General features: G+C 47.6%; 1 protein-coding gene and 1 non-coding gene across 4 annotated transcripts in view; one reads left to right on the top strand and one right to left on the bottom strand.

Moving 5' to 3' along the window:
• Window positions 1–348: 348 nt before the first annotated feature.
• Rab11fip1 (RAB11 family interacting protein 1) overlaps window positions 349–27,860 on the bottom strand; it is a 36,876-nt gene continuing 9,364 nt past the window's right edge. Inside the window, exons 2-6 of one of the 3 annotated variants that reach the window (XM_006982918.4) lie at window positions 19,271–19,716; window positions 16,745–17,534; window positions 13,977–15,749; window positions 12,974–13,082; window positions 349–820 (exon numbers count right to left, since the gene is read on the bottom strand). In XM_006982918.4, coding sequence (XP_006982980.1) covers window positions 602–820; window positions 12,974–13,082; window positions 13,977–15,749; window positions 16,745–17,534; window positions 19,271–19,716 — 3,337 coding nt within the window. In that variant the 3' untranslated portion in view covers window positions 349–601. The remainder of the gene's footprint in view (window positions 821–12,973; window positions 13,083–13,976; window positions 15,750–16,744; window positions 17,535–19,270; window positions 19,717–27,860) is intronic. The other 2 variants (XM_042262674.2, XM_006982920.4) reach the window with 2 other exon arrangements.
• LOC121823607 (U6 spliceosomal RNA) lies at window positions 27,003–27,113 on the top strand. Its single transcript, XR_006065121.1, has one exon. It is a non-coding gene; the product is annotated as a U6 spliceosomal RNA (small nuclear RNA).

Genomic DNA, 27,860 nt, shown 5'->3' with positions numbered 1-27,860 from the left:
AGGCTAATCTCAGCTATACAGTGAGTTCAAGACCAGCCCGGGCTATACAACAGCCTTATATCTATCAGAACAACAGCCTATATAAATCAGAACAATGCCCCCCAAACAAGAACCCTACCAAAACAACCCTTGAGTCTGAGAAGTTTACAGGACATAAAAATTTAGCATCTACCACACCTGAGCCGCTCAGAGGCCAGGAAAGGAGGTGAAACAGTGCCCATAGTACAGAGTCCCTTTCTGATGGCACCCTAAGCCTGGCTTCGCGGAGGATACATCCTTGAAAATCTCAGGATCAAAGGGTGACAACCCCAGTGTTAAAATACATTAGTTCCGATGGTAGCCCCTGAATCGGTGGCTCAGGATCAAACCTTATATTTACAACTTAGTTAAAGGCACAGCGGCATTTAAAAATAAAACGCTGGGAATGTATAGAAAAGATACATTGTAATCATTAACCTGGTTTCAACTAGGAGAATTAACTCTCGACAGACAGCACACTGGCGACAGGAGACTGTGTGCTGGTTACTAGGCAGACCATGCCCTTGACCTCGAGAGGTAGTGGAAACAAGCTCACAAAACATCTCCGTTTCCTTCCTGCGATTCACATCTTTCCGGCCTTTTTGCCAAGCGGAGTGGACACTCGGAGGATGTTGGGGGTCTCCTCCATGACTCGGACCAGCAGGTTGTCGATGTAGTCTTCCAGCTCGCGCACCTGAAACTCCTTCTTGCTGATGGTTTCCTTCTGTTTGAGGACCAGCTGGATCAGCTCGTCGTGGGTCAGCTGTGCGTAGGCGAAGGCGGGGTCCGAGGGCTGGTACTTCTTTGGAGAGGGAAAGGAGAGAGAAACGGTTACCAGGCAACAGAGAAACCAGACACCTGAAAGGGATGCAAAGGGAATGTCAGCAGCCACAGGAGCCTCTCGGAAACCCATCTTCTTGTTATTCTTCAGCGTCTCACTGCGTAGCCCTGGCTGACCTGAAACTCACTCTGTAGACCAGGCTGAGCACAAACTCACGGAGATCGGTCTGGCTCTGCCTTCCAGGTGTTGGGATTAAAGGCGTACGCCATCACACCTGGCTTGGGAATCCACTTTCAACACAGGTTGAAACCAGGTGGCTGGCTGACTGAGAAGTACCATGGACTTTGTAGAGTGTGCATGGGTTGGTTGCGTGTGTGCGTTTTTACTTCCTTCCTTCCTTACTGTCTTTTTGCTCTATGATCCTTTGGCAACTGTAAAAACCAGGGGCTTGGGAGCAGCTCAACAGCAGAACACTTCCCTACCACGGGTAAAGGCCCTAGGTTCGATCCCTAGCACACTGGTTCAAAAGCAGAAACCTTCCTTGGCTTAAAATTCTCAGACCTCTGGCCCTGACTCTGGGTATATGTTTCCAAGAAATGTAATGAGGAGGCTGGAGAGATGACTCAGTAGTTAAGAGCACTGGCTGCTCTTTTGGGGACCCGGGTTCAATTCCCAGCACCCATATGGTAGCTCCTAATCACCTGTAACTCCAGTCCCAGGAATCCAGCACTCTCTTTTTAGCCTCCTCTGGCACCCCGCCCCCCCAGCCTCGGTAAAACAGCCATATACATAGAAAAAAAGAAAGAAACATAATGAGGCCTTGGTGGGGAGGAGGGGAAAAGAAGTAGGAGGCATCATCAGGTAGTAGTCGTCACATCATCAGCCAGGCTCAGGTTGGAGGCCGAGGCTGATGGACCACTTGATCTCTTAAGTTTGAAACCAGCCTTTAAAACACCTGCTATCAATACAGAGCTGGGATAAGCCCCAAGGCAGGGCAGAAAGACGATGTGGGGGAGCACCCTCCTGCCAACCCAGCAGGGTACCCGCCAACTCAGTCCGTCGGCCACTCCTACACCCGCTCCGGGACCCCACGGACACTTACCCCGCAATCTCAAAACATGTATAGTGTAGCTAAAGCCAAGTGCCACCAGACCGGACTGTCTGGGTACACGGTGGCCTGTCCCAAAGACTGACTGTTCCTGTTTCTGATGGGAACATGTACCCGGAATTGTTGCTTTTCGGGAGCATTTATCATCTGGGACAAGGAGACGGACTGCAAGCCCAAGGCCATGAGCGATAAAGCCTCGGTAAGAAGTAGCAAGTCACATCAAGGTCTTCGGAGGGAGGCAGAGGCAAGGCCTGGCAATCTGCTGCTTAACAGATGTACGAATTCAAGGACGCAAGACTCCAGCGCAACTCAAGGTGACTCCTGCCCAAAGAACTCCAAGGCAGGAACAGGTTTTTGCCCTGGGGCCCTGCCACTTTCAGCTTCTACCAGGAAGACCGATACCTTAAGAGCCTACCATCTCCAAGCTAGCCGAGACGGACCTAACAGTAATAGTTCAACAACAGCACAGAAGCCCCTGTCCCCTCCAGGGAGCAAACTGCCCGAGGAGACAGAATTCAGAGGAATCCCACTCGCTCACTGGCTGGCTTAGAAACACACGATGCCGTTTTTCACATACCCAGCAAGCTTGAGTCCAAGTCAGGTGGCCCAAGAACAGCTGGGCGATTTCTCCAACATCTGCTTCTCCCCTCCCTCTCCCCCCTGCTTGCTTTCAGCTTGTTGAGGATGTGCAGTCAGAGGGGGTGACCTTTTTGGTTCACCATTTGTGTTCTCGCTGCTAAGGATTAAATCCTGGGTTTTGTGCACGACACATAAATGCTCTGTCCCTGCAGTCACTCTGTGTGTGACTTCCAAAACTAGATCAAACCAGGCATGATCGATGGCACACGTGTAATCTTAGCACTCAGAAGAGGCTAGCCTGCATCATGAAGCAAGCTCCACGCCAGCCTTGGCTACAGCGAGGCAGTATCTCAACAACAACAACAAAGCGTTGTTGGACACACAACAATGTGGATGTATTTAACACTACTAAATTATGTTAAAAAACGGTAATGATGAGGCTGGGCTGTGGAGGCACACAACACCTTTAATCCTTGCACTCAGGAGGCAGAGGCAGACAGGTCTCTTCGAGTTTGAGGCCAGCCTGGTCTACATCTAGAGTCCTTGGCCAATCAGGGCTACAGAGTGAGACTCTGTCTCAAAAGAAAAAGGTATGGCGGGAAGCTTTCAGGTCATACACGCTTTTGCCGTAATAAAAAAGGTGTCCATTGATGTTTCACATCAAGAAACATGCCCTGGAGGTTTTTAGATCACACCTCTACAATATAAGGGTTTTATTAAGAAACACTAATGAGTGGTTGAATGTGTAGCTTGGTGACAGAGTGTGTGTTTAGCAAGCATGAGGCCCAGCGTGATTAAATCTGTAACTCGGGCCCTCTCCATCCCTTCCTTCTCTGCAAGCCTCGGTCCCATGCAGCCCATGCTGGCCCTAAATTCCTGACCCTCTGGCCTCCACCACTCAATTCTGGGGATTACAAGTGTGTGTTACACACCAGCTTTCTTTTTTTCTCTCCTCTTTGCTGGTCTCCCCTTCTTTCCTTCTTCTTCTTCTTTTTTTTTTTTTGGTTTTTCGAGACAGGGTTTCTCTGTAGCTTTGGAGCCCGTCCTGGACTAGCTCTGTGGACCAGGCTGGCCTCGAACTCACAGAGATCCACCTGGCTCTGCCTCTAGAGTGCTGGGATTACAGGTGTGCGCCACCACTGCCTGGCCCCTTCTTTCTTTTTGAGACAAGGTCTCGTGTAGCCCAGGCTGACCTCAAACATGGGTGGCCTTGAACTGCTGATCTTCCTGTCTTTCCCCAGGGCTGCCATTACAAGCATGTGCTACTATACCCAGTTTATATAGCCCATCAACCCCAGGGCTTCATGCATGGTAGGCAAGCACTCTACCAACTGAAAGAAATCCCTAGCTCTTTCCTTTTATTTATTTATTTTTTGTTTTTGTTTGTTTTTTTTCGAGACAAGGTTTCTCTGTGTAGCTTTGCGCCTTTCCTGGGACTCACTTGGTAGCCCAGGCTGGCCTTGAACTCATAGTGATCCGCCTGGCTCTGCCTCCGGAATGCTGGGATTAAAGGCGTGCACCACCACCGCCCAGCCTTTTATTTATTTTTAAGGGTATATTTTATAATGTTGGCATCAATGTAGAATTAAAAAAAATTACATCATTTATTTTCAGAGTGAGAGAGAGAGAAAGAGAGAGAGAGCTTCCGCATGTGAACCATGGGACATGTATGTAGGTCAGAGGACAAATTGGGGGAGTCAGTTCTGTCCTACTTTGCGGGTCCCAGGGACTGAACTCAGGTCATTAGTCTTGGTAGAGAGTTCATTTATAGCTAAGCCATCTCCCCTGAGAACAGCCTTGTACGTTACTTTGTACACATAATTAAATTTTAGTTGAAATTGATTTAATAGAAAAATTTAATTCAAGTATATTTTAACCATCACTGTACTACTAGATATTTATGTTGTTTTCAACTCTCACAATTATAGGTAACATTTCTTTAAAAAGATTTGATTTAATTTTGATTGTGTGTCTGTGTATTGTCTGTGTACACAAGGGTAAGTGCCCACGGAGGCCAGAAGCGGTTGTCAGATCACCTGGAGCTGCACACTGCAGGCTGTAATGACACACTCCTGCAATCTCAACACTTTGGAAGGCTGAGGAAAAAGGACCAGGGGTTCAATGCCAGCCTGAGCTATATGAAATCTTGTCTCAAAAAAAAAAAAAAAAACAAGAACACTGAGAGATGGTCGGTGGTTAAGAGCACTTGTTGCTCCTGTAGAGAACCCAGGTTCAGTCCCAGCATCCACATGGTGGCTCACAATCATCCTTAATTCCAGGGGATCGAATGCATTCTTCTGGGTCTGTGGGCACCAGGCATGCATGTAGCACACAGACATATATGCAGGTAAAACACATGCACATTAAAAAAAAAATCTCAGTCTGCATTCTGTAATCAAAGAGTAAAGGATATATCTACAACTTTGAAATCATTAGAAGCTATAAAATAATCCAGCATTATAAATAAAAAGGCATCAGTGGCCAGGAAGAGGAAAGGTACCGAAAAATATTCACTACTGCAAATGGTGGCCACTGTCAGGTGTGAGGTCTCAGGAGGGCTGTGTTGAAGGCTGTGCTGGAGTTTTCCCTTCAGGTTCTTGTCAATGACAAAAGTTCAAATGTGTGTCCAGCTTCTCCAGATACCACACACAGCATGAGACTTGTGGACCTAGATGGACTTCCTATTTTAAAGTTAAAAGCATTAAAACCATCTGGGTGAACAACACGCTCCTAGTCACAAGTTATCTGCAAAGACTGGAGGCGCTTCAGCCCTCAATGACAGCAACCTCTCCAGGGCACGGGGAACGTTCCGGAGGAGGGGGGGTGGGGATGGCAAGGAGCCTGGTGAGATGCTGTCTTCATGAACACACGGCAGGGGCGATTTACAGGAACATAAGGTAGGAGAAGTGCTGGTCAGGAGGAAAGGATGTCTGCACAAGTGGGAGGGGAAGGAGAACTATGAGGTGAGCATCATCACAACACACTGTCAGTCGCTGTGAAACTGTTAAAGCCAGCAAAGTGACTGCTTAAAAACAGAGGCCCTGAAACAACAGCCAAGGGGGAGAACAAAGCCAACACACCAAACACAGTGTTGCAATGACCCTGCTAGCTTCTCGCCGACTTTGGCTGTGTGGTTTCTCTTCCCAACTCGCTTATTTTGAGGTTATTCTTACAAACACTGACTGCTTTATGCTCACTACAAAGCTGCCATTCTCCAGGAGGCCAACAGCAGTCAGTCTCCAAGGAGCTTTCTATATTTACCTGGACTATTTACTTGGGAGGGTCGAAGACCAAGAGATTGACGGCAGGCCAAGGGGCAGCAGTGGGCACACAGGTCACGAAGTGAGAAGGGTGCTTTCCTTCTGTACTAAGTTGTTGTCTTACTCAGTCCCGGGAGAGAAAGCCTTGACCAGATGAACTTTGAAGAGGAAATAAAATGGGAACCAAGGGCCTTGCTTACTTTCTGAAAAGGAGGCATTTGCTTCTCTCTGGGCTCAATGCCTAGTACATCAGTCAAGTCAATCTGCCAACCAATCAAAGATAGATAGATAGATAGATAGATAGATAGATAGATAGATAGATAGATAGATAGATAGATATGATAGACAGACAGATGATAGATAGAAAGAAAGAATAGATGATAGACAGACAGGCAGACAGACAGACAAGGTTTGGTTTCCAATCCCCACATGGTAGTTCACAACCATCTTTAACTCCAGTTCTAAAGAACCTAGTGCCCTCCACTGGCCTCCATGGGCACCAGGCCCACACTTTATGTGTACATAACACATGTAGGCAAAACACTCACACATATGAAATAAAAATAAATAAAATCAGAAGAAAAAAAAACACAAAGCAGTCTGCATTAAAAGGAAGTGGGAAGGGGAAACTGCTAGATGGCTAGATTTAGTTACGTCATCTTTATGTTGTCCTCTGGCTCAACTTCCTAGTAACTACCAGGAAAACAAAACAACAAAAACCTTCTTGGCAGAAAAACAACCAACCAACCTCCTGGGAGATAGTGCTGTTTCTACCGGCAACTCTCACACAGAAGCCAGCAGACCAAGCCGGAGGATGGATGGAGTTACAACAGGTACAGACTGTGGGGGCTAAACCATTGCAGGTACGTGGTTCTGGCGCTGGAGGTAGCTCTGAAAGCAATGCTACCTTGTTGGCCCATTTTATAAGGAAAGAGGTCAAGGACAGAACTAGGTGATGCTAACGTGTCTTCAGCAAAAATTATCACTGCTAAGCCACTTTTATTCAAGACTCCAATCTCCAAAATCCAATGACCGATTACCCCAGCTCCTGATGGCAGAGGCAGAAGGGGAGTTAACCATCATTAATCACGGAAAAACGCCCGCAGGGGGCTGGAGCGATGGGTCAGGGATGAAGAGCATGTACTGCCCTTCCACAGGACTTGAGCTTGGCTCCCCGCAACCACCTGAGGTGACTCACAAACACTTGTAACTCTAGCTCCAGGGACTTCAATGATTATGGCCTTCTAGGGCACCTGCCCTCATACCCACAAAAAGACACCTATCTTAACAATAATAAAAATACAGTATTTAAAAAAATGCTTTTGGGGGCTGGGAACTGTGTGGTCTAGCATGCCAAAGCCAGTATCACACATACATACAACAACAACAAATTTTTTTCAGAAGTGACAGGAACATTTTATTTTTTAATTTTTTTCCAAGACAGGGTTTCTCTGTATAGTCTTGGCTGTTCTCAAACTCAGAGATCCTCCTGTCTCTGCCTCTATGCCTGACAAAACCTTTTTATTAAAAAATAACAGCCAGGCATATGCCTTTAATCCTAGCACTCAGGAGGCAGAGGTAAGAGACCTTTGAGTTTGAAGCCAGTCTGGTCTACCAGGGCTACATACTGAGACTCTGTCTCAAAAACCAAAACAAAATAACCCTTAAGAAACTATTATAAAAATAGGGTTTTTGTTTGTTTGTTTGATAAAGGTGTTAGTGCACACCTCTGATCCCAGCACTCAAGAGGCAGAGGCAGGCAGATCTCTGTGAGTTCAAGGCCAGCCTGGTCTTTCAGGATAGTGAGGGCTCAAAAACCAGAAAGCGTAGTTCTTAGCAGCAGTCTGAAACCCCCTCAAATATCTGAAACAGAACACATCCCTGGCCAGTGCAGGTCACCAGTCAAAGACCGGGGCTCCAACAAGGCAGTATTCTAACTCTGATTTTAAACTAGAAAGGGGTTGGGACACACCTCATTAGCAGAGTGTATGTACACTTAGCAAGGAAGAAGTCTTGAATTTTATCCCTAGCACCCTCCAAAAAAGAAAAAAAGTGAGTATTTAAAGGACAAAAGCCAAGAAATCATCCCAGAATGAGAAAGATGCACAGACAGGAGCTGGAGAGGTGGCTCAGAGGTTAAGAGCATTCACTGGCTGCTCTCCCAGAGGTCCTGAGTTCAATTCCCAGCAACCACATGGTGGCTCACACCCATCTATAATGACATCTGGTGCCCTCTCCGGCTGGGCACACATACTTGCAAATAGAACACTGTGTACGTAATAAATAAATCTTAAAAAAAAAAAAAAGATACACAGACAATACATCTAAATGTAAGGGGCAGGCCTGGATTGTGGCGCAAACCACTGAACAGGGTTGTCCCCTTGTTGGGAGAACCATGAAATACATGCCAGAGATGAGAAAGCTGTTAATTCAACAGTACACTTCTGGATTTTGAAGAATTCCAGTACACTTCAGGACTTTGAAGAATTCTTTTGTTCTTAGGAGTTGCACACTCAAGAATTTAGGTGGGGCTGGGGAGACGGGCCAGTGAGTAAAACGCTTGCCATAAGGACTTGAGTGCGGATTCCTAGCACTCACAGAAAAGGCCAAGTGTGCTTGCATGTGCCTGTGATCCCAGGGCTGGAGGGGTAGAGAGTAGGTAGGATTCCTGGAGTTGGACAGCCAGCTAGTTCAGATGGATCAGTGGGCTCCAGGTTTAGTAAAAGACCATATCTCAAAAATACAAGGTTTAAAAAAAAAAAGAAGCCCTGTGATAACAGACTGAGAGAGAATCAGGGAAACAATACTTTCAAAACAGTCTCCAAAGAAATATCTTAGGATAACTCTAATCAAGCAAGTAAAAGACTTACATAATAAAAACTTTAAGATACTGAAGAAAGAAATCAAAGACGGCATCAGAAGACAGAAAGACCTCCCATACTCATGGATTGATAGATTATCGGTGAAAATGGACATCCTACCAAAAACAATCTATAGATTCAGTGCAATTCCCATCAAAACCCCAAAACAATTCTTCACAAAAACTGAAAGGACAATTTCAGCTTCATATGGTAACACAAAAAAAATCCAGGATCGCTAAAACAATCCCAAATAATAAAAGAACTGCTGGAGGTATCACCATCCCCTACCTCAAATTGTACCATAGCGCTACAATAATAAAAATAACATGAAATTAGCATAAAAACAGAAACGTTCATCAGTGGAATCAAATTCAAGACCCAGACCAAAAATCCACACACCTAAACTGATTTTTGACCAAGAAGCCAGAAATACACACTAGAAAAACAAAAAAACAAAAACAAAAAACCCCAGCACCTTTAAAAAATGGCGCTGGTCAAACTGGACGTCTGTACGTAGAAAACTATAAATAGGTTCATACTCATCACCTTGCACAAAACTCACCTACAAATGAATCAAGGAGCTCGACATAAGGCCAGACACCGTGAATCTGACAGAAGAGAAAGTGGAGGATAGTCTTGAACTCATTGGTACAGGAAAAGGCTTTCTGAACGGAACACTGATAGCACAGGCACTAAGATCAACAGCTAATAAATGGGACTTCACGAACTGAAAGGCTTCCATATGGCAAAGGACATCATAATTCAGACAAAGTGAGAGACTACAGAATGGGAAAAGATCTTTACCAGTTACATATCCAAGAGAGGGTTAATATTTAAAATACTAAAGAACTAAAAAAAAAAATGGACATGAAGAAAATGACCAAATTAAAAAATGGGTTTGGAACTAAACTGAGCTCACAAAAGATGAAATACACATGGCTGAAAATCACTTAAAGAAACATTCAACATCCTTAGTCACCAGGGAAATGCAAATAAAACTACTTTGAGACTTCATCTTAGACCAGTCAGAATGGCCAAGATCAATAAAACAAATGATAGCTCATGCTGGTGAGGATGTGGACATGGGGGATACTCCTCCATTGCTGGTGGGAGTGCAAACCTGTACAGTCACCATGGAAATCAGTGTGTCGGTTCCTCGGGAAGCTGGGAATAGATCTCAAGAGCCAGCTGTACCACTCTTGGGCATATACACAAAGAACTCGACACCCTACTACAGAGACGCTTGCTCATTCAATTATTCATAGTAGCCAGAAAGTGGACACAGCCTAGATGTGTATTAGCTGATGAAAAGGTAAAGAAAATGTGGCACATTTACACAATGGAATATTATTCAGCTGTTTAAAAAACTAAAATCATGAAATTCACAGGCAAATGGATGGAGTGAGGGAAAAAAGAATCATCCTGAGTGAGGTAACCCGGACTCAAAAAGACAAGCTCGGTATTGTACCTTACATGTGGATGTTACCTTCTAAAGCTTCGATAGCTACGATCTATATAAGGTATACAGAGGTTAGGTAGAGTAAGGCGGGCGGGGAGGGGAGGATCTCCCAAGGAAGGGGAAATAGAATGTAGAGTTATGGAGAGAGGGGGGTTGGAACAGGAAGATTAAATGGACACGGGAAGGGAAGAGGAAGATAAGGGAGAGAATACAGGGCGAGACAATTACCACTGAAGGCCACTCGAGGAGTCATGTGGAAACCTACTACAGTCTACGTTTTTCAAATATATACACACATGAAGGAAATACAAATGGAGTCACCGAATAACGGGGAGGCAAAGCCTCAACTAGGCATCTCTCGGCACCAAGCGAAACCTCTAGCACCAGGAATGAGTTATATATAATTAAGTTACTGGCCAAAGGGGCCGCATGAATCCCCCAAACCACTCAGGTTATTCTAAGGCTGCTGGTTACTCCCCACAAACTGACGGAAAAGCACTATTGTCAGAGACAACACCCACAGAACTCACCAAACACAGAGAAACCACACTGGGGCCTAACTAGAGCCTTCACACTTCTGACCAGAGTCATGCACTGGAAGGCACTCTACACGCTACCAGAGGAGAAAGGAAAACGCCGGCCCAGCTACAAACCCTTCAATCTACAGCGGTGGTCTGCCTGCACCATAGCCTCGTGCAGTACGGGCACAGAAAGTCAGGAGGGGTGGCGCCCATCTTTAATCCCAGCACTCAGGAGGCAGAAGCAGGGAGATCCCTGAGTTCGAGGCCAGCTTGGTCTACTAGTGAGTTCCAGGACAGTCAGGACCTGTCTTCAAAAAAAAAGGTGGCTCAAAAGTTGTGGGAGTAACCAACCACTATCTGATTGGATTAAAAAGTTACTCCAGGAGATGGAACCCATACCCGACAACGCTCCAGTGGCAAGAACCTTAGACTAGACAGACCTGGACCTAGGAGAAAACCAGATACTGCTAAAGGAACCTAGCAATAAAAAGACTCCTAACTACACTCTGCTATGCCTATAGATCACTGTGTCACTCACAATCATCAGAGAAGCTTCCTCCTGCAGGAGGTGGGAAGTAATAAAGAGACCCATAACTGGACAATATGCCGAGACTGAGGGGTCTTAGAACAGTTAGTCCTAACTGGAATGTCTCTATTGAGACATTCTAATCTCTCCCCTCAGGCCTCAGGGAACTAACTCTGTGGAAGAGGAGGAGGAAGAGGGAATGGAGGACACCAGGGAAAGAAGTCCTGTTCTAGACACAACAGGACGGATACACGTAACGAACTCACGGAGACTGGGGAAGCATGCACAGCTTAAGGCAGACGGGGTCCCAGTGCCGAGAGGGAAAAGTGGATAGAATCCCCATCCCTAACCAAATAGCTGTCTCCAAATGACAACCACTTGCAAAAGGTTCCTACAGGGGAGTCTCACTGGGCACACAAACCACACTTTAGGGCAGGCCCATGCCCAGAGTAGACGGCCAATATAAAACAAACACAGTGGTATTTTTGTAGATTTTCATATTGTTTTGTTTGGGGATTTTTTTTTTAACCTTACTGACCTTTTGCTTGTATATCATCGTTTCCGATTTTGTGTTTTTATGGGTTTCTATTTCATTTATCTGTGCGTCTCTGTGTATGTGCTTTTTCTTTTGATTCTGGTTTTAGTTTTGGAGAGAGAGAGAGAGAGAGAGAGAGAGAGAGAGAGAGAGAGAGAGAGAGAGAGAGAGAGAGAGAATGTGCACACACCCACACAAACACCTGGAGATGCACATATAATTCACACCCAAGAACATTAGACGTGAAAAAGGACATGATGCATACAACCTACTTTTCCCATGGTTCAGATTTAACACACCCAAACTACACACGCAGTGGTGTGTGGAGAGAGAGCAGGCGGGACAGGAAGGAACAGGAGGAGACAAAGCGAACTGGGTCATCCGGAACAACGGGCGAATCTGGAATCTGGATGATGGTCGACAGGAGTTCTTTGTACTGTGTTTGCAACTTTTTAAATGTTGGAAACTATTTTGAAATACAGCGATAAAACCCAGTACATCTGTATCAAGAATTTTATATTCTTGCCTAAAGATAAAAAAGAAGCTGGGTGGTGGGGGGCATGCCTTTAATCCCAGAATTCAGGAGGTAAGGGCAGGCGGATCTCTGAGTTTGAGAACAGCCTGGTCTACAGAGCGAGATCTAGGACAGCCAGGGCTACACAGAGAAATCCTGTCTAGAAGAAACAAAAAACAAAAACAAAGAGAGAAAGAGAGAGAGAGAGAGAGAGAGAGAGAGAGAGAGAGAGAGAGAGAGAGAGAGAGAGAGAGAGAAGGGGAAAAGATGAACACTGCCTATAACACCAGCACTCAGGAGGCTGAGTCATGAGGATTGCCATGAGTTTAGGGCAGCCTAGGCTACACAGTGAGTTCTAAACCAGCCTGGGCTACAGAAACCTTGTCTTAAAAAAAAACAAAACAAAACAAATAAATAAAAAAGTACCACCATACTCGTAAACAGACAGTGCCAGTGACAATCGCGTTGCTAGAGACCGGAAAGAATTCAGTGAGAAATAAATAATTACAAGGAAATGTACTTATCCATTTAATGGACAGTCTGGGGGTCCTCAGAGGTTATCCGGACTCCAGACTCAGAGGTCTGCGTAAGTAATTCCCAGAATTGCCCAAGGTCTTTAACTTTTGCTGCTGTGTGTTCTGAGATAGCATCCTCCTATGTTGCCCGGGTTGGTCTCCAGACTAAATGAGCTCAAGTTCTCCTCCCATCAGCCCCCTGTGCAGCGGCAACAACTGAGGGCAGCTGTAATGGTGATGCTCTACACGCAAGCTCTGCAGATCTTAACAAACTGCCAACTCCTCAGAACACACACCTTTATAATGGCTTCGTTGATCAGGTTCTCACTGATGATGGCGGCAGTTCCCAGGCTAGGGTTTGCAATCTTGGTGGGTGTTGTGTTCATCGGCTTCACGGGATGAAGCCTAGAAAGACAAGAAAAGGATCCTTAAACTTTCCGTAACCGCAAAGCTGAGAACTACCCATCTCAAAGATGGCTGCCGGCAAGATGAGAAAGGGGGCAGAGAATCATCTCTGGCCCAACATCCAGCTTATGCATCAGCTCCTGTGGAATTCAAAGTAAAATAAATCAGAGAGCCACACACAACCAGCAAAGCTCATCCTTGTCTTTGGGGGTAGGGGTGGGGTTGGCGCAGTCCCCGACAGATACAAAGTCCTTCAGTCTCCTTATAGACACAAGAACATTAAGACGGTCTCTCAGGCTGGGACGCAGTACTTGCCCGGCATGCACGAGGCCACAGGTTCCATCTCCAGCCAGCACTGCAAAACAATTTTTTTTCATTAATTAAATAAATAAAATAACGTTAACAGTAAAGAAGAAACAAAGAAAGAAAGTTCCTCATCCTTGTGGGTAGCTACAGACTAGGACTCCACTGAGGGGTTCTCTCTGCAGAACCTTCTGGCTTCTACAGTAAGGGGGAGTGCAGATCACTCTTTGAGCAGTTCTCAGAGGACGTTTTCAGCCTTGCTTTGGTCTACCACTCCGTCTACCGCTGGCTTCTGAGACCCTGGAGACACAAGAGCCCCACACTTCCACAGCCACAGAGCTCCGTCACACTGGAGAAGCATTCCTAAGCAAGCTATCTTGGAAGACTTAAGTTCTTGCTACACTTGCTGCTGGATCTTGAGTGATTGCAAGCACAAAGTACATGGCCCTGGTGTGACCAGCCTTGCCAGCAAAACAGGCAAACTCTGGCATCAGGACGTCCCTTCGGCTTGAAGACATGGTCTCTGCAGGTAAAAGCAAAGAGAGGGCATCTTTCCCCGCGCACAAAGACAATCTCCCCATCATCTCTCACCTGTGCTTGGCTGCCCCAGCTCCAGCACTTGGCGGAGCTGAGACTGGGTGGATCTCTGAGGGTGTGACCCAGGCTTGCAGAAGGGGCTTCTTCTTGCCAACAGTTTCAACTTTACCAGCAGGGCCCTCTGCTGTTGCTTTGTTTGGAGGTTCCGCTACACTGCCGTGGTGACTGTCAGAATATGGAGAGCTAGGCAAAGAGCGTGCAGCAGGAAAGGTCTCAGAGGATGAGGGGCTGGGCACAGGAGGGTCCTGGGATATGTGGGGAGGCGGATCTGGCCTCCCCCTTTGCTTCACTCCCTCTTCCTCGACAGCCCCAGGGCCTGGTAACTGGGTATTCACACTGGAGCTCTGGCTCAGAGGTGGCTTAGGAGTTCCCAGTGCTGCTGTCTGCTCGGAAGGAGCCGCCGTGGGAGCTCTGGGCCTGAAGTCACGGCGATTCTCCGTGAGCACTGACCCGTGTGCCTTCTCCAGACGGGAAGGTGACATGTTCGTGGGTGAAACTCCCACTCCTGGATCAACAAGCCTTGCTCCACCCCCTCCATCCCCAGCCTCATCAACTCTCTCATCGTCTGATGCCACTTCTGGAATGGAAGGAAGAGACAAACTCAGGTCAGCCATGATAGGGAACTTCACGTCAGAGGCAGACGGAAGGTCACTCAGGGGGTCGGACAGCAGGCCTTCATGATCGCTGGCTTTGCTCTGATACTGAGTCACGAAGCCCTCGCTCTCCTCAACCCTCAAGAGTTGGGTGCTCCTTGCTGGGCTGGCCTCACTTGTGGGATCTTCTGAGAAACTCTGGCTTTCAGAAGCTGCCGTGGTCACAGGTCCCTCCCCTGTGCCTGCTGTGTGGGGACACTCTGGAGACTCTTCACCGAGCGCGTCTCCGGCGACGGCCCCTTCACGTGCCAGCTGCTGCGGGTGACTCTCGTCCTCTTCCTCAAGCTCAGTGGGTTTTTCAGTGTCTTCCTCCACAAAGAGCCGTTCAGAAAAGGACACGCGCTTCTTGGCTTTCTTTTGAGCTCCACTGGCGGTCGGTGTTCCTCTGAGTCTCTGTGCTGTGCCGCCAAATGGGGAGGCCGCCTCTTCCTCCTGAAGAGGGGGCGTCGCTTCCTTGACTGCAGAAGTCACTGCACCGTTCTGATCGTTCTCCACAAAAGACCTAGACCGATGCTCAGAGTCTGTGCTTCTCGCCGTGGGAGACTTCTCAGCGGGGTCTTCGATGCTGCCACTGCTGAGTGAAAGCACAGAGGGCACTTCCTGGGCCTCGTCAGGGGAGGGGACCCAGTGCTGCCCTGGGAAAGGAACCGTCTGGAGGTCTCTGTGCTGCCCCACGGGGTTGTTTCCTGACGCGTCACTGCGGCCTTGGCCTTCTGTCTCTGTGCCTGTCTCCCCGGCCTTGCCCTCTGAAGACTCTTCCGTCCCTTTCTGCACTGGGATGCTAATTTGTTTGCAAGGTGGTCCCGAGGCAGAAGAACCACTATTCGGAGCTGGTGTTAGACTCTCCTTCTGAGAAACTGCTTTGAGGAGCAAAGAAGGTTCTTCAGAATGGACCTCCCCCTGGCCTGCGGGGGGCCAGTGCTCAATTGGAGTGGAGGTGGAGATGGGAGCTGCCAGGGGAGATGAGAAAGAGGAGGAGGCAGAAGGACTTTCAGAGGACTGTGTCTCTGAAAAGACAGGTGCCCGGGTAGAGCTAGAAGGGAGAGCAGGAAAGAGAGCAGAGTCAGGGGAAGGAAGCCTGGCCTGGGGTTGAGCCGCTGGAGGGACGTCCAGTCTGCAAAAAGGACACAATAAAATCTGCACGTCAGTTGCAGATGCATTTCAAAAAACATAAAAATAGTAGTCATTAAAGGAGGACAGATGTTTTTACACTTGGGGCAGTATCTGCAAAGTCAAGGGAACCGCATGCAATTCTTGACGTACAGATGGGTCACCTTGTTTTTCCTCAGTGCTGGGGAATCAAAGCCAGGGCTTCGTACGTGCTAAGTAAATATTCCACAACCGCGACATACTCTCCCCACAGTCAGGGACGCCACTGAGCACCAAGCACACCTGTCACACAAGGGTCTGTAGCAATGCACAGCAAGAGACAGATCCAGCTGGAGCAACCAACAGCCTACAGCTCCCTTAGTGACACAGTATGACAGGGCAAAAGCATCTCAAAAGGCTTCACACAAGGCAACAGGTACGGATTCTGAAGAGAAAAGTGTGCACAATCTCCAAAAAGTCTGTCTCCCCGCCCCCATGCCAGAGAAATGTCAACGTGAAAGTCACTCAGAAAAGCAGCTCCTTCAGTTTGGGCAGGCTCTTATGATCAGGCACAGAGGAAACAGAGAAAGGTCACAGGTACACTGAAGGGTGGACCAAGGGTCTCTCACACCTGCAAGCCGATGCCAAGTACCGGGGGAGAGGCAGCCACCTCCACTGGACAGCATGCACGGAACACTGCCCATGTACCCACCACACCCATGAACGCCCAGCTCACACGCTCAGCATGGGCCACCAACTGTCTCCTTTCACCGGAGTCTGGTTAGCTCACTGAGAAAAACAACTTCCAGCGACGGATGGCTGAGCTGTGGTTTTAGGCTGGGAAACACCCGTCCTTTGTGCTGGGCAGGTCAGGCCAGCAGAGGTGACTGGTTCAAATGACTTCAGACTAACATACCTTCACATACACATCCTGAGACGGACCAGGTCTGCTCCAGTGGAGACCGCTAAATACGAAGTAGTGCCCGAGAAAGGTCCCATAGGTCAAAAACTAAGACTTACCTAGGCTTCACAGCTTTGGTCTGGGGAGTCCTTGCAGCGGGAACTGGTGGCTTTGGTTCAGACTTAGGCTCCAGGCCGGCTTCTGGGTTTGAGATCGGCACATCTTCAAAGGGGTTCAGGGAGTTGCCCCGCTGGGAGGCAACAGGCACAGCATCTCTCTCAGACCTTCTCCCGAGCTCTTCCTCTCCCAGCTGGGCTTCCACGAGCGCGGCTTTCCCTTCCTTCTCTTTCTCTGAGGCAGCGGGGAGAGGTTCGCCTTCGCTGCTTTTGGCCACATCTTTCTTGCCCGTCACCAGAGAAAGCAAAGAGGACTTCTTGGTCTCCTGCTTCTTGCTGTCTTTGGTCTCCTTGGTAGCCTCCACGGTTGCTGGGGACACGCTCTCTCCGCTCTCTCCACTGGTCAGAGGCCGGTAGGACGGCAAAGACATGGACTTCACAGACTCCTTGGTGGAAGTGTCGGACAGTCGCCTGTCAGAGGTCACGCCATCTCCTTCCCCCGGTTCCTTAGGAGACCGGACAGCCAGGTTTTCGGTGGACAAGAACAAATGCTTCTTCCTGAAACCCTGCGGGGACGGGGAATTCGAAGGGCTGCTGTCGCGGATCTCACTCTTGACCTCTGGCTGCTCCATGTAAACATGATTCCCGTTGATACAGAGGTTAGATCTTGAAAGGGAGTCATTCTTGGACCGGAGGCCTCCGAGGAAGGACAGCCCTTCTTTCTTGGGAAGGCTGAAGCTGGTCTGGTTCAGTTGTGTATGCTCTCCACTGGATGTTCTCTTGTGGGACAGGACTGGGAAGAAAATAAACAGCAAAAGGGGATAAGTTCTGGAGAGATGGGTCAGTGAGTGAAGGTATTTACTGCAAAGTCTGGTGACTGAGTTAAGTCCTCAGGACCCACGTGGTCAAAAGAGAACTGACCCCCACGAGCTAGCCTCTGACCTAACGACACTCTAAATAAAAAATGAAGCTGAGGATACAGTTCAGAGGTAAAGTATTTGCCTATCATGCACAAGGCTTTCTTTCTCTCTTTCTTTCTTTTTTTTCTTTCTTTCTATCTCTCTCTCTCTCTTTTTTCTTTTTCTTTTTTTTTTTGGTTTTCAAGACAGGGTTTTTCTATGTAGCTTTGGAAACCAGGCTGGCCTCAAACTCACAGAGATCCGCCTGGCTCTGCCTCCCAAGTGCTGGGATTAAAGGCATGCACCACCACTGCCCGGCCATGGAGTTCAATCTTTAGTGACGATAAAAAAGAAAGAAATTACAGGAGCGAGGGATTTGAGGAATAGCTCAGTGACGGAGATCTTAATCAGCATGTATGACGCTGTCATTTTCATCCTCAGCATTGCAAAGACAGGCAGAGAGGAGGTGCGGGGTGGTAATAAGTAGGTGCAATGGGTAGGGGCACCTGTCAATCTATCAGCATTAGCACACATCTTCAATCGTGATCACTGTCGGAAGGGGCTAGTGTAGCCTAAGCAACACACAGGATGGTTCTCCACAAGAAGAATTCCCAGCCCAGTCAGCAATGCTGACATTAAGAAAGTCTGTGTTAGGGACAAACAGCCAAACGAATGGAAACACATGAACTATGAACCAAAGGCTGAGGGGCCCCCAAATGGATCAGGCCCTCTGAATAGGTGAGACAGTTGATTGGCTTGATCTGTTTGGGAGGCATCTAGGCAGTGGTACCGGGTCCTGTGCTCATTGCATGAGTTAGCTGTTTGAAACCTGGAGCTTATGCAGGGACACTTGGCTCAGTCTGGGAGGAGGGGGCTGGACTTGCCTGGACTGAGTCTACCAGGTTGATCTCAGTCCTCTGGGGGAGGCTTTGCCCTGGAGGAGGTGGGAATGGGAGGTGGGAATGGGGGGTGGCCTGGGGGAAAGTGGAGGGGGACGGGAGGGGAAGAACAAGGGAATCCGTGGCTGATATGTAGAACTGAATGATATTGTAAAAGAAAAGAAAAGAAAAAAAAATAAAGAAAGTCTGTGTTAAACCAATGGAAAAGGCAATGTTCTCAACAGAGTAACAGAAGCTGGCCACTAAAAGGGATTCAGTAAATGAAGTTCAAAATCCACAACTCGAGTTAAGGAGACTGGACTACTTAGCTTCCATCAGGGATGTGCCGCATGGGAGCTAAGCACACAACAGAAGCTCAACAGACACCTGAGGAATTAATGAAGTATCAGACACACGACAACGTCCTCCAACTTCTATTCTTCCATATACAACAGGGTATGGGTCAGTGTGAGAGCATTTGCCCAGCATACCCAAGGCCCTGGGCCAGATCCCCAGGACTGTGAGAAAACAGAAAGCAGCAAAAAAGCCAGCCAAACAAACACAAACTCAAATGCACTTATTCTGTGAGCTCCAAACCCTTGGAGAAGACGTTTACATTCTCTTAGACAAAGCCCTAGTGAACTTCATCACGGTCATGGCTGTGCTAACTAAAACCTGTAGACCCGCGCCTCTCCCTCCTCAAAGTCAGAGAGACCGGGAAGGCGGGTGAGTGAGCAAAGACAGGAACTCACCATCCGAGGTGGAGGAGGACTCGTCCTCATTGTCATCACCGTCCCACCGGGACGGGAAGTCTCCAGGCCGCAGCAGCACTCGGTCCGGCTTTGAAGTAGGCAGGACGGACATGGATTGGGAGAGCGGCGTCTTCTGCAAATTCGACTTGGAAAACAAAGTCTTGATCTTCGATTTCTTTTTCTTGTCTTTTGAGGAGGAAGACTCCTCATCGCTGTCGACCGAGGGTGTCGTGCTGGGGACGATGGCAGACGCAGTGTCCGAGGCGCTCTCCTTATGCTTCCCTTTGATCTTGTCCTTCAGTTTTCCGAATGGACTCCGAGACTTATCTTTCATGGAGAGATCGAACATGCTGGCTGTCATGTTGTTTCTCATGAACTGGATATCGACCTCAATTTCCCCTCGCTCTTTGTCCTTCTTTCCTGGCTTGGACTTCAAGGTGTACCATCTGAAGGAAGGAAGGACGAGAGGTTACCTCTGGATGGAAGCAGCTCCAACGGGGCTCCCGATGCGTCAGTGAACTGTCCTCTCTGCCGCTCTGACCTCTCAGACAAATGCTCTGACACTGTCTCAGTGAGGAGGAGGAGTAAGCGGGCGTGGGATAATACAGAACTTCGCTTTTATTTACCCATTCATTTTTGTAGGGCAAAGGATCGAACAATGGAGCCAAGCAGAACAGGCATGTGTTCTGCCCTCAAGCTATATCCCTGGCCTTGCACTTTTATCTTTGAGGGTTTTTTTGTTTTGTTTTGTTTTAGTTTTTTTTCTATATGCTAGACAAGATCTTAGAACATTCAACCTTAAGTGAGATATCTCTATCAAATCCTTTTCCCCAGGGCTCAGGGAATGCTGTGGAAGAGAAAGTGGAAAGATTGTAAGAGCCAGAGGGAACAGAGGACATGGAGGAGACAGTGTCTTCCAGACACAACAGGATCTATGCACGTATGAATTCACAGAGATGGTGGCGGCATGCACAGGACCAGCACAGTTAGTCTAAGTCAGATGGGGGCCCAGCATCCCTAACTCAAAAGCTATCTGTTAGTATCCTGACCTGCTCCTTGGAAACCAACGTTAATATTCTGACCTGGCCCTTGGGGCTGCCCGGTGTCCTGACATAAAAGGAGAACCTCTCCCTTCTCCTCTCTCTTCCACTCTCTCTATTCCCAGGAGGTGTGTACCCTCTCCCCGTCTCCTCTCTCTCTCCCTTCTGTCTCCCTCTTTCCCTATCTTCCTCTTCTTCTCTCTATTATAACAAACTCATTTCCTCACGGATGCAGTGCCTGGGTTGTGAATGACATGCCACCGCCCGCTGCTACATCTGCCCGGCATGTTTTCCCTCACACGTGGGATACCCTGGCCAGTCGAGGTCCCACGCATGCAGTATCAACACTATCTCCAACTGACAACCACTTGCAAACAGAAACTAATTTTCTCCAACTGAGTCTTTCTGGGTGTACAAACCACACCTAAGGGCAGATCCCGTGCCCAACAGTAAATGGCCAACAAAGGAACTCAACAGTGTATTTGTAGACTTGTCTCATATTGCTTTGTTTGGATATTTTTTATTTTATTTTATTTTTTTTGGTTTTTCGAGACAGGGTTTCTCTGCATAGCTTTGCGCCTTTCCTGGAGCTCACTTGGTAGCCCAGGCTAGACTCGAACTCACAGAGATCCACCTGGCTCTGCCTCCCAAGTGCTGGGATTAAAGGCGTGTGCGCCACCACCGCCCGGCTTTGGATATTTTTTTTTTTTTTTTTTTGGTTTTTCGAGACAGGGTTTCTCTGTGTAGCTTTGCGCCTCTCCTGGGACTCACTTGGTAGTCCAGGCTGGCCTCGAACTCACAGAGATCCGCTTGCCTCTGCCTCCCGAGTGCTGGGATTAAAGGCGTGCGCCACCACCGCCCGGCGGCTTTGGATATTTTTAACCTTACCAATCTTTTACTTGCATATTATGATTTCCAATTTTGTGTTTTTATGGGCTTTGCTTTCTGTAATTTCTTTTTTTTCTTTTCTCTTTCTTTCTTCCTTCCTTCCTTCCTTCCTTCCTTCCTTCCTTCCTTCCTTCCTTCCTTTTTTAAATTCTGGTATGTTAAGCCAGGCGATGGCAGTACATTCTTTTAATCCAAGCACTTGGGAGGCAGAGGCAAGTGCATCTCTGAGTTCCAGGACAGCTAGAACTATGGAGAGACCCTGCCTCGGAAAAAACAAAACAAAAAAATTCTGGTATGTGTGTTTTATTTGTCTGTTTTTCTAAAGAAAGAAGCATGGAGTTGGATGAGTGGAAAGATCTGGTCTTGCAGCAATCTGGGTGAAGTTGGGGGAGGGGAAACTGATCAGAATATACTGTATGAAAAAATTATTTTCAATAAGAAAAAGAATAACACTCAAATGTGCCTGAAAAAAGCAAGACCCCACCTCAAAATACAGAGAAGAGTTCTATCAAATTAGTTCCAATGTCATATTTTCCTTCAGTAGGGACAGTTATTATACAAATTTATATATAAATATCAGATGGCTCCACAGTTAAGAGCACCGGCTGCTCTTCCAGAAGATCCTGGTTCAATTCCCAGCACCCATATGGTGGCTCATAACCATCTGTAACTCCAGTTCCAGGAGATCCAACACCCTCTTCTGCCTCCACAGGAATCGCACACATATGGTGCACAGACATACATTCAGGCAAAACACCAATACACATAAAATTAAAAAAAAAATTTTTTTTAAGCTTATAGAAAGGAATAAAGCCTGGCAGGGAGAAAGGGAACATATAAAATTCAGTTTCAAAAAGAAAAAGAGGATAAAAAAAGCTACAAGTGGCAAATGTTGTATTATGATGGCACTTACATGAGGTACCCAGGGCTGTCAAATTCATGGAGATAGAAAGTGGGACAGGGCTGAGGGGCCTCCCGGGGGGTGGGCGGACCAGGGAAGTCATGCCTGAAGGGTAATAAACTCTAGTCCAAACTGGAAAAAAGGAAGATTCTGGAGACAGATGGTGGTGCCGGTTACACGATGTGAAAGGATACACAACCCACACACTTGAGCTGGCTGAAATGGTAAATCTTAGGCTGGGAATGTAGGTCAGCGGTGGAACACATGCCTATAGCATTATGAGATGCCTTGGATTCAATCCCCAGGTTCATAGGAAATAAAAAGCTGAATTTTGCATTTTGTCACAATTTGAAATAATGAAAAACTGACCAGAAAGCATTCACGTCTGACTTAGCTATCAGAAAAGAATATTTCAAACATCATTCAAGTATTTTACATGGCCCTTTGCAAGCTACTTCAAGATACGGCAAACGCCAGGGTACCAGACCTATTCTGACCACAAACTTCAGAAGGGGATTTCCTTGGCATTTTTTTCCATCTGGAAACCTGATCTCTGGAGAACTGGGAGCTCAATTCATTGCAGGTGCATTATGGGACAACCAACTCCAAGTACCTGGCCTCCAGAGAGCCACCCACAGGCCATCTCACAAGTGGAGAACTTTTTTTTTTTTTCTTTTCTTTCAGTGACCTACTTAAAAGCCCAGGGCCTGGACTTTAAGGAAATGATGGTTTTGTCCAAATGAGTACAACTTCCTCTCTCACCTTCAACTGCAGCTCAGCAAAGGCCAACCTCTCCCCTGCCATTTGGCTCACTCTGTACACAGGCACGTAGAACCCTAACCCTGCAACTGCACTTGCAGCGTGCCCTGCAGCGTGTGCATTTGAGCCTCACAGAATGGCATGGAGTGGATGATGCATTCACTTTACAGGCGAGGGAGACGAAGCTTAGAGAAACTGCTACAATGCCAACGTTGCTGCAAAGCGTAGCAAGGATTCTCCATGTTCTGAGCTCCTCTTCCTTCTCCTGACCAAGAAGCTCTATTTAAGCTGATTCTCCTGATTCATTTTCAAATTCTTTCTGAGGAGAGTCTAAGACACTTTCTACCCTCTGTGTGTGTATGTGTGTGTGTGCATATGTGCACACATGAGTGAGTTTGTATGTGTGTGGTGGGGTGCTAGGGATCAAACTGCAAGGCCTCAGAGGTGGCAGGCAAACTGCTCTACTGCACAGCTACAACCCAGTTCACACACTTTCAACTCAAATATCCCAACAATCAATGGGGAGGGGGAAGCGCCAACGCAGCCTGCCACCTCTCATAACCTGTGAGAGGACCACTGAAGATCCCCCACACAGAACTGCCAGGAAGAACTTACTGCATCAACAATCTCAGCCATGACCCAGCAAAATGATGGGAGATGCCAGCTCGGACTGGCGAAGAGAAATCCTTCACGGATTTCTAAGCCACAGACGTGAAGGAGTGTCCAGGGAGAAACAGCCACAGCTGGGAGATGCAGGCCTTTTAACTTGACTCTCCCAGCAAGCCTCTTATCATTCCAGTATATTGTTGTTCCAGGGCAGGGCCTGGCCTGGAATACTTTGCATATTTGTCAGGAGGTTGAGAGGATTATTTGTATTTTTCTTCCCTGACAGTCACGTGGTAAACGCGGTTGCCTTGGTGATGAAAGGTGTCTGGCTTTTGTAATATTACTTGTAGGCACCTGAAAAGGAGAAGTGGCTGAAAGGTGAATGTGAAACTCAGTTGACCACAGCAGGGGCTGCAGGCAGTAAGGCCACTCAGGGAGAAGGGCTTGGGGGCAAGTGTTCCTCCACTAGTCTTCTGAGGTATGCAAACACATCCAAGACCTTCACAGCGCATGCATGCCACCTGACCACTCCTGGCAGCAGGCTTGCGTTGGTTACCTGGGCCAAAGCGCTTATTTTAAGCAAACTCCTAGCCAAGCCCAGAAGGCTCCCCACCAATTATTACCCGCCACTCAAGCCCTGGAGTGGACTGGCTTTGGAAACTTCCAGCACCACATGTGAGCAGGAACTTCACCAACTCTTCTTGCCGCTGATTTTCATAAGCAAACCTGAAGTCAGTCAGCAGGTGACCCAGGAAGTTCCAGGGCTCCTTTTAGGGGCGTGAAAAGCAGAGTCACGGGTAGCAAGCATCCCAGCAAACGCCATCTAGAATGTTCCGACTACAGCAAGGAAAGAAAAGGAATGCTTCTGCCAATACACTCCTGTTAAAAGGCTGGGCCACTGAGAGATGCTTGGCATCATTCTAACCAGACGCCACAGTGAAATCGCCTGGCAGTAGACAAGATGTTTTCTTTTTTTAAAAAAATTCTTTATGTACATTACATCCTGACCACAGTTTTGCCTACCTCCACTCCTCCAGCAGCCCTCCCCACCTTTCCTCTCCCCTAGATTCACCCCTCAATTTCCAGAGAGAGAGAGAGTGAGCGCTTGCAGGCATCCCAGGGATTTCAACTGAACACGGCATAACAAATTACAGTAAGACTAGGCACAAACCCTCATATCAAGGCTGGATGAGGCAACCCAATAGGAGGAAGAGGGTCCTAAGCATAGGTAAAAGTCAGAGATCACACACACACACACACACACACACACACACACACACACACAGTTAGAAGTCCCACAAGACCACCAAGCATCACAACCAGAAACCATAGCATAGAGGCAGAGGACCTACCTCAGGCCCATGCAGGCTCCCTGACTATTGATTCAGTCTCCGTGAGTCCCCTAGGAGCCCTGCTTGGTTGATTCTGCAGGTTGTGTACTTGTGGGCAGACGAGATATTCTAAAGAGACACTTGTGTCCCAAGTATTAAAATTTCCTCAGGAGTCTCATACCGAGGAAAGGAAAAGAAGGAAGCCTGGTGCCGGCTAGAGGAGGAAACACTCTCCCAGGAAGAGATGTCACTCGGTTCTGGCAACTTTTCATATGACTATGTAACAGGGTACACTGGAACCAGGTAACGCTGTTGGATGCTGGGGAGGGGGTGCCACACCACAACAGAACTGCTTAGTTATGCATACTGTTTGCCCTGTATTTATACCCACCTCAAGTCAGAGGGCTAGACCGCTTCCCACTGTGGCCATAAACCCCCCTTTCCCGCTTTTCAGTATTACTTGTCTCTTTAGTGGCACCCTGGGGTCGGTGGCAAGCCTTTGATCTGCCAGAGCCCAGGCTTTGAGCCTGAAAAACCCATTAACAAAGTTCACGAATGACTCACCCGCTGGAATCCCAAATTGGATTATGGCTGTGGGCTTTAACATTACTATCAACACCATTTTTTTGGGGGTGTTTTTTTTAATTCACTTACTTCCTGTCCCCCCAGAGAAGCAGTTAATAAATAATCTCTGATCCAGCATGGCCACGCAGCTGCAGCCGCAGTGTAGATGTTCCGGCATTACCTTTCACATAGAGCTGGAAAGCGTCCGTTATCTTTCGATCAGGGTTGGGCTCAGTTTTCTGTTCAAAGGGCAGAGTGCAGCAGGAAAGCCATAATCCCATGCAACAAGTTTATTTCTAAGGCCACGATATGAAAAATCTTTCACCTATCAAAAAGTAAAATCCTAAAATCTTGTGTATATGAGGCAAGGGTCCCTCTATCTATCTATCTATCTATCTATCTATCTATCTATCTATCTATCTATCTATCTATCTATCTTGGTTTTTCGAGACAGGGTTTCTCTGTGTAGCTTTGCGCCTTTCCTGGATCTCGCTCTGTAGACCAGGCTGGCCTCGAACTCACAGAGATCCACCTGCCTCTGCCTCCCGAGTGCTGGGATCAAAGGCGTGCGCCACCACCGCCCGGCTCTAGGTAATATTTTTAAGTAACAACCGGTACAGTATAAAAATTCTGATCGCATGAGATACCAGCGAACAAGAAGCTTGGTTCCTTACGTGTGTTGTCCTTTCCCCATGCTCTCCTAGAAACAACGACCAGTTCTGTATTCTCCCACGTGAAAAATAATCTACCTCGTGGTGTTTATGTAGGGGTTCTTTTTTTGGGGTTGGATGGATGAGGGCTCCAAGATAATATAACAGCTAAAAATATATAAAATACTGTTTATGTTTCCTAGATCTAAACAGTGGTGTCTTAAGGAAATAAACAATCACATTTATAATCCTAGCTAGCACTCGGGAGATGGAGGCAGGGGGATCATGAGAGACTGACCTGGGGTACTCAGTGAGACAAATCCTGTTCTGGTTGGGGACAGGGAGAAGGAAGAAGGGAGGATGAATTAGGGGATGCTGAGGAAGACAGGATCTTCCTCCGGAGATGAGGGAAAAGATGAGCTCTCCCATCACATCTCTGCAGGCGTAAAGCTCACACTGGTGGGTCAAGTGCCAGGAGCGCCTCAGAAACATTCTGTGGCTGGAGCGAACACGCCTTTCCCGTCCCAGAAGGGGGGCACCTGTAGAGACATCGTGGTCTTCAAGATCCCACGCAATCGTATTTAGACGCTGTGCACCGCGGTTACTCGGGGAAGGGACCCACGGCTTGACTCTAGCTGGGGAGAAGGGTCGGCACCAAACACCGCAAAGCATTGGTTGAACCGCGACAAGGACTGCCTGCGTTCTATTTCTTTAAAAAATTTTTTTTTGAAAATTACATTTATTTGTTTCTTCTTTATGTGTGCGTGCACACACTGTTTGCAGGGGAGCAGTCATGCCATGGCGGGCACACCTTGGAGGAGTCGGTCAGGAGTGGCTCCTGGGTACGGCAGTAAGTCCTTTCACTCACTGAATCTCGCCGCCGGTCCTGCTGCCGATTTCTAACTTTAAGCATCGGGAAAACTGCTGGACGCTCCCTCACTGTGAAGCATGCAAAAATATTCCACATAAAAAGACACTTCTACTGTGCTCACTCCAGCAGCACAGATACTGGAAGGAAAAAAAAAAAAAGGAACGCTACAGAGAAGATTAGCATGGCCCCTGCGCAAGGATGACACACAAATTTATGAAGCGTTCCACATTTAAAAAAAAAAAAAAAAAAAAGACACTCCTACTGAAGTACAAATTCATCACAAACAGGACTCTCAACTAACTTAAGCACAAATTGTCATCCCCATGGAAACCCAGCATAAAACCCCTGAGGGCTATGGCTCCTCCGGGAGGAAGGAGGAAGAGAACAGCACCCTAAGGGTGTTTGGAAGCAGGACACAGTCTTTTCCTAGACGGAGATGTCTTATGAAGCCGCTCAGGAACTGTCTTCCCCAGGGATTATAAATAGGGCAGAATGCCACACTGTGGGCTGCTGAGATTCAAAACCTCTCTGCCCTGGATAGCATGGCAGTGGTGTGGAGCAACAGAGACGGAGATGTTTATGACCTGTAACACGTTGGCAGTGTGTACTCTACAGCAGCTATGCAGTTGAGCAAGTTTTGTCGTGGAATGAGGTGGGCAGATGTCAACAGGGTCTAACTTTGATCACAGAGTTACCCATTGGCTAACCTTCCACTCCTGAGCCCTTCCTGCTGCCCACTGTCAGTCACTGGGAGAACGAGTCCGCCCTTGAGAGCAGGGGATGGATGGCTCCTGCTGATGTTTGAACACCACCTCTAAAACAGCCATTTTAGTAGCACTGAAAAGCTAGTTATCAGGAGCCACCAAACTTAGTCCCGAGAGCTGGTAAGTGACATGAAGAAGAAAACCCAGGAAAGGCGGGTGAAGAAGGATTTGGAGGCCAGTGAGATGGCTTAGCAGATAAGGGACTTGCAGCTGGCC

Source organism: Peromyscus maniculatus, chromosome 17 (genome assembly GCF_049852395.1).
Source record: "Peromyscus maniculatus bairdii isolate BWxNUB_F1_BW_parent chromosome 17, HU_Pman_BW_mat_3.1, whole genome shotgun sequence".
NCBI lineage: Eukaryota > Metazoa > Chordata > Mammalia > Rodentia > Cricetidae > Peromyscus > Peromyscus maniculatus.
This window is presented reverse-complemented; position numbering and strand designations above follow the sequence as displayed.